Source organism: Tachyglossus aculeatus, chromosome 1 (genome assembly GCF_015852505.1).
Source record: "Tachyglossus aculeatus isolate mTacAcu1 chromosome 1, mTacAcu1.pri, whole genome shotgun sequence".
Classification (NCBI taxonomy): Eukaryota; Metazoa; Chordata; class Mammalia; order Monotremata; family Tachyglossidae; genus Tachyglossus; species Tachyglossus aculeatus.
This window is the reverse complement of record NC_052066.1, coordinates 82,537,015-82,549,919: the sequence shown is the minus strand read 5'-3', so window position 1 is coordinate 82,549,919 and position 12,905 is coordinate 82,537,015. Positions and strand designations below refer to the sequence as shown.

Here is a 12,905-nt window from a genome sequence, read left to right as displayed (position 1 = left end):
CTGGGGTAGATACCAGCTAATTTTAGGTTGGACACATGGGTATCACATGGGGCTCACAGTCAATCCCCATTTTACAGATGAGGTAACTGAGTCACAGAGAAATGAAATGACTTGCCAAGGTCACACTGCAGACAAATGGCAGTCGGGATTAGAACCCATATCCTTCTGAATCCCAAGCCCATATTTCATTCATTTAATTGTATTTATTAATAAAAATAATAATGATGGTATTTGTTAAGCGCTTACTATGTGTAAAGCACTGTTCTAAGTTCTGGGGAGGTTACCAGGTGATCAGGTTGTCCCACGGGGGGGCTCACAGTTTTAATCCCCATTTTACAGATGAGGTAACTGAGGCACAGAGAAGTTAAGTGACTTGCCCAAGGCCATGCAGCAGACAAGTGGGAGAGCCGGGATTAGAACCCATGACCTTCTGACTCCCATCCTTTATGCCGTACTGCTTCTCGCCATATGGCATATTGCTTGTGTCCACCCTGACATTTAGTACAGTGCCTGAAACATAGTAAGTGCTTAACAAATACCATCATTGTTATTATTAGGCCATGCTGCTCTTCCTAACCCATGTAATCAATTTGTCACCAAATCCTATTGGTTCAACCTTCAAAACATCATTAAAATCCACCCTTTCCTCTCCTTCAGAACTGCTACCATGTTGATTCAAGCACTTATCCTGCCTTGATTACTGCAGCAGCCTCATCTCTGACCTCCCTGCCTCCTGTCTGTCCCCACTCCAGTCCTTAATCCACTCTGCTGCCCGAATTATTTTTTCTAAAAAAAGTGCAGTTCAAAACTCGCCACCACTCAAAAACCTCCAGTGTTTGCCCCTGCGCATCAGATGCAAACTCTTTTCCATCAGCTCTTGAGCACTCAATCAGCTTGTCTGTTTGTACCTTACTGAGTTGATTTTCCACTACAACCCAGCCCACACTCTTAACTCCTCTAATGCCAACTTACTCCCTGAATTTCAACCTAGTCTATTTCCCTGCTGACCCCTTGCCCCCATACTCCTTCTAGCCTGGAACTCACTCCCACCCCTTCACATCTGACAGACCACCACTCTCTCCAACTAGAAAAGCCTTATTAAAATCACATCTCCTCCAAGAGGTCTTCCCTGACAAAGTCCTCATTTCCCCTACTCCTTCTCCCAACTGCGTTGCCTCTGCACTTATTCAGTCCATCACTAAATCCTGTCAGTTCCACCCCTTCAAAACATTGCTTAAAATCCTCCCTTTCCTCTCCATCCAAACTGCAGCCATGTTAATGCAATCACTTATCCTATCCCACTTTGATTACTGTATCAGCCTTCTGGCCTAGCTCGCAGCCTTCAATCTCTTCCCACTCCAATCCATAGTTCACTCTGCTGCCTGGATCATTTTTCTACAAAACCTTTCAAGGCATGTTTCCCCACTCCTCAAGAAGCTCCAGTGGTTGCCCATCCACCTCCGCATAATAATAATAATAGTATTTGTTAAGTGCTAACTAATGTGCTAAACACTATTCTAAGCACTGGGTAGTTACAAGGGAGTCAAGTAGGACATAGTCCCTTGTCCTACATGGGGCTCACAGTCTTACTCTCCATTTTACAGATGAGGTAACTGAGGCACAGAGAAGTGAAGTGACTTGCCCAAGGTCCACAGCAGACATGTGGTGGAGCTGGGATCAGAACACACATCCACTGAATCCCAAGCCTGTGCTCTTATCACTAGGCCATGCTGCTTCTCAAACAAAAACTCCTCACCATTGGCTGCAAAGCACTCAATCACCTTGCCCTCTCCTTCCTCACCTCACTATTCTCCTATTATAACCCAGCCCACACACTTCACTACTCTGATGCTAACCTTCTCACTGTTCCTTGATCTCATCTTTCTCAGCACCACTGCCCCCTCGCCCACATCCCGCCTCTGGCCAGGAACATCCTCCCTCCTCAGATCCGACAGATGATTACCCTCCCCACCTTCAAAACCTTATTGAAGGCACATCTCCAAGACGCTTTCCCTGACTCAGCCTTTCTTTCCTCTACTCCCACTCCCTTCTGTGCTGTCCTGACTTGCTCCCTTTATTTTGCTCCCTTGCCAGCCTCACAGCACTTATATACATATCTAATTTATTCATTTGTATTAGTGTCTTCTCCCCTTCTAGACTGTAAACTCATGGTGGGCAGGGAATGTATCTGTAATATTGTTATATTGCACTCTCCCAAGGGCTTAATACAATGCTCTGCACACAGTAAATGCTCAATAAATGCAATTGAATGAATAAATGAATCTGTACCCTTTATGTCACCCAAGTCTCATAGCACTCACATGCATATCAATAATTTATTTTAATATCTGCCTCCCCTTCAAAACTGTAAACTCCTTGTAGGCAGAGAATATGTCTACCAACTCCGTTAGATTGTACTCTCCCAAGTACTTAATATAGTGCTCTTCATATAGTAAGTGCTCAGTAAATGCCATTGATTAATTGATTGAGAGATGTGGGCAGAGCGATCCTTCATGAAGACTTGCTTCCCCTTGTTTTTGAGGAGAATGAAGCCTCTGCTGCAGGTTTATTTTTTTTTGTTCCATACTCATCTTCCTCTCTGAATTAGGTCTAGCATCTCCACAGCAGCCAGAAATCTGCAGGTTGCCAGGCATTCTCCCCATCCCTGCTCTAGGTGCCCAGACTCTGCCCACTGGAAGCTATTTTAGCACAGCATGCCCTAAGGCGTATGTCTAATCTCTGACTGACCTTGGACAAGGAAGTGAGATACTGTTAGAAGCATCGGAAAGGCAAGCTGAGTGTACATCCCATGAGATTAGAAGGAATACTTGTGTCATCTCAGGCCAGAGGAACTAAACATATTGAACACAAATTGAAATGAAATACACTGACTTTTATAGCGAGGTTCCCACGCTATTATTAGATCTTTGGTTTATCATACAGGCCTCATTCTCATGCCCTGATCCCACATCTCGATCTCAAGTTTACATAGCCCTGTTCTTCCAGAAACCCTAAAAGGTGAGAACCACAGTTCAGGGCCTGAGTCAGAGGACTTGGGCTTCAATCCTGACTCTGTCACTTTTTTTAATGGTATTTTTTAAGCATTTACTATGTGCCAGGCACTGTACTAAGCACTGGGGTAGTACAAGTTAATCAGGTTGGACACAGTCCATGTCCCACATTGAGTGCACAGTCTTAATCCCCATTTTACAGATGAAGTAACTGAGGTACAGAGAAATTAAGTGACTTACCCAAGAATTTACAGCAGAAAAGTGGCAGACAAGGCCTATCTGCTTTGTGGTATGTGCCAGGCACTGTTCTAAGTTCTGGGGTGGATACAACTAAATCAGATTGGACACAGTCCTTGTCCCATATGGGGCTTACAATCTTAATCCCCATTTTACTGAGGCACAGAGAAGTTAAGTGACTTGCCCAAAAACTTAGAGAAGCAGCGTGGCTCAGTGGAAAGAGCAGGGGCTTTGGAGTCAGAGGTCATGGGCTCGAATCCCGGCTCCACCACATGTCTGCTGTGTGACCTTGGGCAAGTCACTTAACTTCTTGGAGCCTCAGTTACCTCATCTGTAAAATGGGGATGATGACTGTGAGCCCCACGCGGGACAACCTGATCACCTTGTATCCCTGCAGTGCTTAGAACAGTGCTTTGCACATAGTAAGCGCTTAACAAATGCCATTATTATTATTAACTCAGCAGACAAGTGAGATTTACCTGCTTTATGACCTTGTGGAAGTCACTTAACTTCCCAGTGCCTCAGTCGCCACATCTGTAAAAGGGGGATTAAATCCTCCTCCCTCACTTAGGCTATGTTGGAACAGGGACTGCTACCATGGAAATACAATCACTCACCCTATCCTGCTTAGGGTGAATACAATCACTCACTCTACACTGCATCAACCTCCAGCTGACCCCCCAACCTCCTGCCTCTCCCTACTCCAGTCCATACTTCACTCCGCTGCCCGGATCATCTTTCTACAGAAACGTTTAGGGCATGTCACTCCCCTCCTCAAAAATCTCCTTTGGTTGCCTATCCATCTCTGTATCAAACAAAAACTCCTCACCATTGGCTTTAAAGCATTCCATCACCTTGCCCCCTCCTACCTCACTTCCCTTCTCTCCTACAACCCAGTGCACATACTCTGCTCCTCTGGTGCTAACCTTCTCACTGTGCCTTGATCTCACCTGTCTAGCCAACGACCCCTGGCCCATGTCCTACCTCTGGCTTGAAATGCCCTCCCGCTTCAAATACGCCAGACAATTACTCTTCTTCACTTCAAAGCCTTACTGAAGTCCAAAAGTCCTTCCCAGACTAAGCCCCACTTAATACAGTGCTCTGCACAGAGTAAGCGCTAGAGAAGCCGTGCGGCTCAGTGAAAAGAGCATGGGCTTTGGAATCAGGGGTCATGGGTTCAAATTCCGGCTCTGCCAATTGTCAGCTGTGTGACTTTGGGCAAGTCACTTCACTTCTCTGTGCCTGAGTTACCTCATCTGTAAAATGGGGATTGACTGTGATCCCCCATGGGACAACCGGATCACCTTGTAACCTCCCCATTCATTCAATTGTATTTATTGAGCACTTACTGTGCGCAGAGCACTGTACTAAGCACTTGGGAAGTACAAGTTGGCAACATATAGAGACGGTCCCTACCCAACAGTGGGCTCACAGTCTAGAAGTGGCGGAGCCGGGATTTGAACCCCTGACCGCTGACTCCAAAGCCCGTGCTCTTTCCACTGAGCCATGCATGTGAGGCTCACAATCTTAATCCCCATTTTCCAGATGAGGTAACTGAGGCCCAGAGAAGTGAAGTGACTTGCCCAAAGTCACACAGCACACCAGAGCTGGGATTATAACCCATGACCAAGGCCCTGCTGAGAGCTCACCTCCTCCAGGAGGCCTTCCCAGACTGAGCTGCTTCCTTCCTCTCCCCCTCGTCCCCCTCTCCATCCCCCCATCTTACCTCCTTCCTTTCCCCACAGCACCTGTATATATGTATATATGTTTGTACATTATTTTTTACTCTATTTATTTATTTATTTTATTTGTACATATCTATTCTATTTATTTTATTTTGTTAGTATGTTTGGTTTTGTTCTCTGTCTCCCCCTTTTAGACTGTGAGCCCACTGTTGGGTAGGGACTGTCTCTATTTGTTGCCAATTTGTACTTCCCAAGCGCTTAGTACAGTGCTCTGCACATAGTAAGCGCTCAATAAATACGATTGATGATGATGATGATGATGACCTCTGACTCCCAAGCCCAGGCCTTTTCCACTAAGCCATGCTGCTTCCCACATAGTGAGTGCTTAACAAATGCCGCCATTATTATTATTATTATTATTATTATTATTATTATTATTACCCCTCCCCCACCCTGGATAAAGTGTGGACCCCTTTGCACATAGTAAGCACTCAATAAATGCCATTATTATTATTATTATTATTAATAATAATAATAATAAATATGACTGATTGAATGAATGAAAGATTGTGTCCAACCTGATTATCTCATATCTTCCCTAGAGCTTAGAACAGTGTTTGACATATAGTAAGCTCTTAACAAATACCATGTAAAAAAGGGCTTCCAAATACCAATTTAAAATGTGGTGCACTTCTCTCATAAGTCTTTATGACATCCTTTTCTGAGGGAGGCAGATGCATGATAAAAAGAAACTGAGGCAGCAAACAGTTGTTCTTCAGCCAGGCCCGCATTTAGTCAGTGGTGAAGGTGAGGTTTATTCCCAGATATTTTGATACCCAAGAAGGTACTGGGTTCAGCACTTCGTTTGCTGCCCCAATTTACATTTCAGAGAGCTCATCTCTGCTAAACAGGATTTCCAGTCACTTAAATGAAACAATGATGAGCTTCATCCAAGCCCAGTCTCTAAACTAGTCAGGCGGGTACCATCCTACAGCCAGTGTGGAGTTTGATGATCTCCCTCCTTCAAAAGTGCTTTGGTGGGTTTTTTTTTTTAGACTGAGGGAATTTCCCGAAGTGATCGGCAAGCCATGCTACATTGTACATTTATAGCCGGGAGCCCTGTGAACACTGATTAGGGAAGTTGGTCTGAGTAAATATACAGCTAGGCTTCTTGCCTCATAATGAGGTTTATTTTTCAGCCAGCCTGTAAAGGGAATTCTGAACATCTGATTAAAAATCCCAGTTTCCTTCATTTTTTTAGAGAAGCAGCATGGCCTAGTGGATAGAGCATGGGCTTGGGAGTCAGAGGATCTGGGTTCTAATTTTGGCTCCACCACATGTCTGCTGTGGGATCTTGGGCTACTCTATTCACTTCTCTGTGCCTCAGTTACCTCCTCTGAATAATGGGGAGTAAATCCTCCCCCCTTCCAATTAGACTGTGGGCCCTATGCGGGACAGGAACTATGGCCTCATTGTCTTTTATCTACCCCAGCACTTAGTACAGTGATTGGCACATAATAAGAGCTTAACAAGTACAATGATAATAATGATAATAACAATAATATTAAACATCTCTTTTAGTGGAATTTCAGAGGAATTTTCTGCCCTCCTCCATCCCCAAAGGGAGAGTCAAAAGTGTGCCTGTTTTTTTAAGTGTTCCTGGAACATTGCTAGACTTGTGTGCTTTTCCTCACTCCACAGTGCTCATTCTCTTTCTCTCTCCCTCCCTCCCTCCCTCCCTCTCTCTTCTTGCAGAAGGGAACGTATCTGCCACAAACATACATCATCCAGGAGGAGATGATTGTCACAGAGCATGTCAATGACATGGAACAGCTGGGCTCCTTCATTTACCGCCTGTGCAGTGGCAAAGACACGTATAGACTGAAGCGGAGAACCACAAGAAGACGTAAGATCCCATCTGGGCTTCCGGGGGGGTTGGTCTCGGCAGTCATCATCATCATCAATCTTATTTATTGAGCACTTACTATGTGCAGAGCACTGTACTAAGCGCTTGGGAAGTACAGGTTGGCAACATATAGAGACAGTCTATATACATATAGACTGTGTATATATATATATACACACACACATATATATATATATATATATATATATATATATATATATATATATATATATATATATATATATATATATCCTATCCCGTCTGGACTACTGCACCAGCCTTCTCTCTGATCTCCCATCCTCGTGTCTCTCTCCACTTCAATCCATACTTCATGCTGCTGCCCGGATTATCTTTGTCCAGAAACGCTCCGGACATATTACTCCCCTCCTCAAAAATCTCCAGTGGCTACCAATCAATCTGCGCATCAGGCAGAAACTCCTCACCCTGGGCTTCAAGGCTGTCCATCACCTCGCCCCCTCCTACCTCACCTCCCTTCTCTCCTTCTACAGCCCAGCCCGCACCCTCCGCTCCTCCACCGCTAATCTCCTCACTGTACCTCGTTCTTGCCTGTCCCGTCATCGACCCCCAGCCCACGTCATCCCCCGGGCCTGGAATGCCCTCCCTCTGCCCATCCGCCTAGCTAGCTCTCTTCCTCCCTTCAAGGCCCTGCTGAGAGCTCACCTCCTCCAGGAGGCCTTCCCAGACTGAGCCCCTTCCTTCCTCTCCCCCCTCGTCCCCCTCTCCATCCCCCCATCTTACCTCCTTCCCTTCCTCACAGCACCTGTATATATGTATATATGTTTGTACATATTTATTACTCTATTTATTTATTTATTTATTTTACTTGTACATATCTATCCTTTTTATCTTATTTTGTTAGTATGTTTGGTTTTGTTCTCTGTCTCCCCCTTGTAGACTGTGAGCCCACTGTTGGGTAGGGACTGTCTCTATGTGTTGCCAATTTGTACTTCCCAAGTGCTTAGTACAGTGCTCTGCACATAGTAAGCGCTCAATAAATACGATTGATGATTGATGATGATATATACATATAGACAACATATAGTGACCCTTGACATCTTTTACCGTGATTGCCGGACTGAGTGCTCAGCGAGGGCGGAGAGAAAGTCTGTGGTAGGAGTGGGATTTGCGTAGTGCCGCAGTTGTGTAACTTGACTGAGCTTGTTTTAAGCCCTCACAGTCTTGGTGTCTCCATCTTGTTGATGCTGAACATTGCAGGGAGGGTTGAGATGAACTCGTTGCCTAATGGAAAGAGCACGGTTCTGGGAGTTAGAGGACCTGGGTTCTAATCCCAACTCTGCCTCTTACATGCTGTGTGACCTTGGGCAAGTCACTTAACTTCTTTGGGCCTCAATTTCCTCATCTGTAAAATGGGAATTCAAGACCTTTTCTCCCTCTCACCCAGATCGTGAGCCCTACGTGGGACCCTATTATTTTGTATCTACCCCAGCGCTACTATAATTATTATTTTTCCAGAGAACCATATGCTGCTGGGCCCAGTAATAAAAAGAACTTGATTTGGTTGTTTTCATCTCTTGAATACTGTGAACTGCTTAACCTGAGGTGTTAAGCCAGCTGGTTAGTATATGGGACAGGCATTGTGCCTAACAAATACCATGGTAATAATGATAGTGTTAATATCAATAATAGAGATGAGGCTTCTTTGGTTGCTGACATAGCATTAGATTAGGTTTCTAGAGCTCATTCATTCATTCATTCATTCTTTCATTCATTCATTCAATCCTATTTATTAAGTGCTTGCTGTGTGCAGAGCACTGTACTAAGCACTTGGGAAAGTACAGTACAACAATAAAGTGACAATTCTTGCCCACAACGAGCCCAGAGTCTCGGGGTGGGGAGACAGACATCGATACAAATACACGGACGTCAATACAAATGCGTGGGCATGGATTGGCACTTATGCTATATTGTACTCTCCCAAGCGCTTAGTACAGTGCACTGCACACTGTAAGTGCTCAATAAATATGATTGACTGACTGTTCACATGGACAAGACGGCTGCTGGCTCCCCTTTTTGCAGCACTGTTCTTTCAGTGCATCAATCAATGGTATTTACTGAGCACTTACAGTGTGCAGGGCACTGTAGTAAGCACTTGGGAAAGTACAGCATAAGAGAGTCGGTAGGTCTGTTCTCTGCCCACAGTGAGCTTTCAGCATTATCCCAGTTATGTTTTTGTGGAGAAGGGAGGGAGTCTTTAGACTATTCTTCAGACTTCAGAATGGCTACAATTCTGTCTTCCTACAGTGATAGCCACGGGACTGACTGGATTGTTTTGTTTGTGTTCCCTTCTAGGCATCAACAGGCGTGAAACTGGAAATTGCAACCACATCCGCCATTTTGAAAATACTTTTGTGGTGGAGACTGTGATCTGTGACAAGTCGTGAAAGCCCTTGGCCAGTGTGTCCTCCTTTGCTTTTGCTTGCACACCCGGAGCCTCTCCTTAGAAGTGATGTGTCTTACTTTTCTTTGCCAGCCCTTCTTGCAGCTTGCACCACCCCGTAACCTCTCAGCTCCTCTGTGATCACACATTCACCCTTCTCGCGTCTCTCAACTGTACATACCACTGACCCGAGACTTGCTTTGCTGGGCTTAAATTTACCTAGTAACATGGAAACAGTTGCATGCCAGGCCTGGCCTCGTGATCTGAGCATTGCGGCAGGGGGTGTCTTCAGCAATTCAATCCTCCTAGGTCTGGAGATAGGGTCAGAGGGGAAGGGGCAGTTGAGTCATTGGGGATGGGTTCCCCTGGGTCTGGGGCTTTTACTTCCTAGACCTCGGCCTTGGCTAATACCCTGTGTTGTGGGAGAAATGGTTGGGGAAAAAGTCAGCATAGAAGAAAAGGACATAACCTTGGAAGGCAGGGAGTAACAAGAATCTTAGAGCCCACTATTAATTAACATTCTCAGGGTGATCAAAACTGCCACCCAGTAGAAAAGTTTGAGATGAAAGATTTCTAGCAAAATTCAAGCATGGTGGTCCCCAGCTGGGCCAAGCACCCCCACTGGGTGAAGCGGGGATGTTCTGACATTCAGAGTCTTGTGGGGTGACCAATTCCACAGACCATGGGTCTCCCACACTGCCTTCAACCCTGCGCAAGAAAGACCCCAACACCAGTTTCCTCAGCGGTCCTGTAGCACCTCCACTTTGAAGTAACACTAAAATAGTCAGCTGCCTAAGGTGCCAGCTGGCTTCTTCGCTGGGGCCAGCAGGGCTGATTTCTTCATTTGGGTTTTGGAAGTGAAGCTTCAGTTCCTTTTGAGGAGCGATTCCCTTGGCATGTTGGGTTTTCAGCCTGAGGCATGCAGGCCTTATCTGCACTGATTGTTTCCCCAAATGCTGTGAGCTCTGGCTACCGTCAAAGTGGTGGTCCAAAGTGGTGGTCCCGTTCCCGCCGCCCTAGGTCGGAACTGCCACTCTTGAGTGGCTTCCAGGTTGACGTTATGGAGCACTTTGAGCTTCCCTCCCCAGGAAGTCAACCTACCTACCTCCCTCCCCGCCCCACACCCTTTTTTCCCTTGGATCACAGTATTAGTAATAAGATTTGTTGAGCACCCACTAGATGCTTTGGAATAACAGAATAAAGAAGTGACATGTTCCCTGCACACAAGGAGGTTACATTCTAGTGTGGAAGACAAACATAAACATATTTATATCTTGAATACTCAAAATCAATATGTATTTATGTGCAAGCAATGGTTTTGCTACTAGCCCTCAAGAATTCTGCTGTCCCTCTCCCAGAGGGCCCCAGGCTGTGATCTCAGACACTCTTCAGGGCAGACGCTGTAGTCTCCCCAGCAGAGCATGGGCTGCTAGCACCACCGAGACACTTCTTCACACGTTGCTTGCTGTTCCCAAACGCAGTACCATTTAGCAGCTAATGAATTTTCCTGCAGACGCTTTTGCCCCGATCCGTATTTTGAAACCACTCTACACGAGTCCATGAAAATGCTGGATTTTGCCCACCATGTTCCTCTTGGGTTACTTCCCCTCCCCTCTTTTAAAAAGTGAAAATATAGTTTGCCAAGCAGTAGGCTAAAATAAATAGGAGAAGTTGTAATTATATTTGACCTTGCTTCCTCCGTTATCCTTTTGCAAATGATGTGACTATTTCAGCTGCCCACTGCCTCCTGAAATATTGGAAATCTTGGTAGCATCTCCTTTTTTTTTCCGTTTTGTGGGGCAGGGGGTGGGAGAGGGCAGAACAGAGAGCACAAGACTCAGAATTTTCTCTAGAACATTCCTATTTCATAGCTCTTTGGTCAGCTTAGTCTGCCAGTTTGCTTGAAAGAGCCTGATGTTTCAGAGAAGGAAGCAATGAAATGGAAGCAAGTACAATCGCTCATCAAACCCAAAGGACAGTGACCTCTCTCCTTCGGTTTGTTGTGCCTTAGGTCTCAAGAGGAGGGGCAGAATGGGGATGGGAAGGCCTGAGGTCCTGGGATAGAATTCAGAATGATTATTCCTTCCAAGCCAAAAGCCCCTCTGCCTTAGAATGTTGATGACCTGGTAGCAGCATTTCAACTGGTGACTCAATTGAGAAAGAAAAAGAGTGAGAGAGAGAGAATGTGTATGTGTTCGTTTAGAATGGATCAGATTGATTGTGAAACTGAATCTGTCCAGAGATTCAGACTTTGAAGAATGGGGATTTCTCATCTGGGTTTAGAGTGACACTAAATGATTTGCAGGATGAGAAATATCAGTCAGGCATTTCATGGTGATGAATTGTAATTCGGTTAAGGTCCGTAGGTTCGGAGAGCTTCTTTTTGATTTACACCCATTGTTCTTTTAAAAAGGAAACAAAGGAAAGAAAAAGCCACCTCCTCAACGCCATTATACAAACAAAATTGTATAGAAATCATGCCCGGGAACCAGGGGGTGGGGGCGGGGGAGGGGGAGCGGGACCAGAGTGGGGAATCATTGGGAGCCTGAAGGAATTGTGAACCAACCAACTGGTAAATTTAAGCCCTGAACTAATTCTTGCTTGAGAAATTTCATCCCACTGGTCTCCTGGTGGAAGCTCCAATTTTTCCTTTTCCTTCTCAGTTTGCATGATTTACCTGGTCATTGAATATGCTAACCACGTGCAATTTCCGAACCTCAAGAGTCAGGCCTTGGTTCATCACCTGAACTAAAGTAATCGTGAATTCATAAGGGCAAACCTTGCAGTTGTTTAGAAATGAAACTTTAAATGCTTTGTATATTTTGTCTGTTAGATACCTTTTAAGAAGTGTCCATGGAAAAATAAAGTCTTTACCTCTGACCGTAGAGGAGGAATTTGAGCTGTGGTTTTTGGTCTGTTGGATTAAGTTATATGAAGGAATGGGGGTACCCAGAGGAATTTATAAACTGAAACGCTGGACTATTTTTGCCTGCTTTCTTGTCTAAGGGAAGTAGGGGAGAGAAAGCAGGTTGTGTGCAAGATTCTTAGCCATTTCTGTATCTAACCCTCTTCCCAGAGACCCGTTTTGTTGATTTCTTTATAATAGTGAACAGTTAAAAATGAAAGGGGTGAATTCTGGCATCATTGTCCTTGGTGTGTCAGTGGATAATAAGAAATGGGTTCAAATCCCGGCTCCGCCAATTGTCAGCTGTGTGACTTTGGGCAAGTCACTTCACTTCTCTGGACCTCAGTTCTCTCATCTGTAAAATGGGGATGAAGCCTGTGAGTCCTCCGTGGGACAACCTGATTACCTTGTACCCCCCAGTGCTTAGAACAGTGCTTTGCACACAGTAAGCGCTTAATAAATGCCATTATTACTATTATTATTAAATAAAAATAATAATAATCATATCTGTTACTATGTGCCAAGCACTAGACTAAGCTCTGGGTTGGATAAAAGACAATCAGGTCGTACATGGGGCTAGCAATCTAGGAGAGAGGACAGGTATTAAATCCCATTTCGCAGATTAAGCGATTTGCCCAAATCACGTAGCAAGCAAGTGACGGAGGCAGGATTAGAACCCAGGTCTGTTCACTGGATCTGTCCAATGACCATGCATTTTATGTTGTCTTTTAGTAGTGCTCTG

At 45.0% G+C, this 12,905-nt stretch overlaps 1 protein-coding gene across 1 annotated transcript in view; it reads left to right on the top strand.

The window, feature by feature from the left end:
- The window catches only part of ITM2C (integral membrane protein 2C), a 99,343-nt gene extending 87,186 nt beyond the window's left edge, over positions 1 to 12,157 (top strand). The window contains exons 5-6 of the mRNA XM_038747775.1: positions 6,689 to 6,839; positions 9,171 to 12,157. Of these exons, the coding sequence (XP_038603703.1) occupies positions 6,689 to 6,839; positions 9,171 to 9,262 (243 nt within the window). The 3' untranslated portion in view covers positions 9,263 to 12,157. The remainder of the gene's footprint in view (positions 1 to 6,688; positions 6,840 to 9,170) is intronic.
- Positions 12,158 to 12,905: the final 748 nt, after the last annotated feature.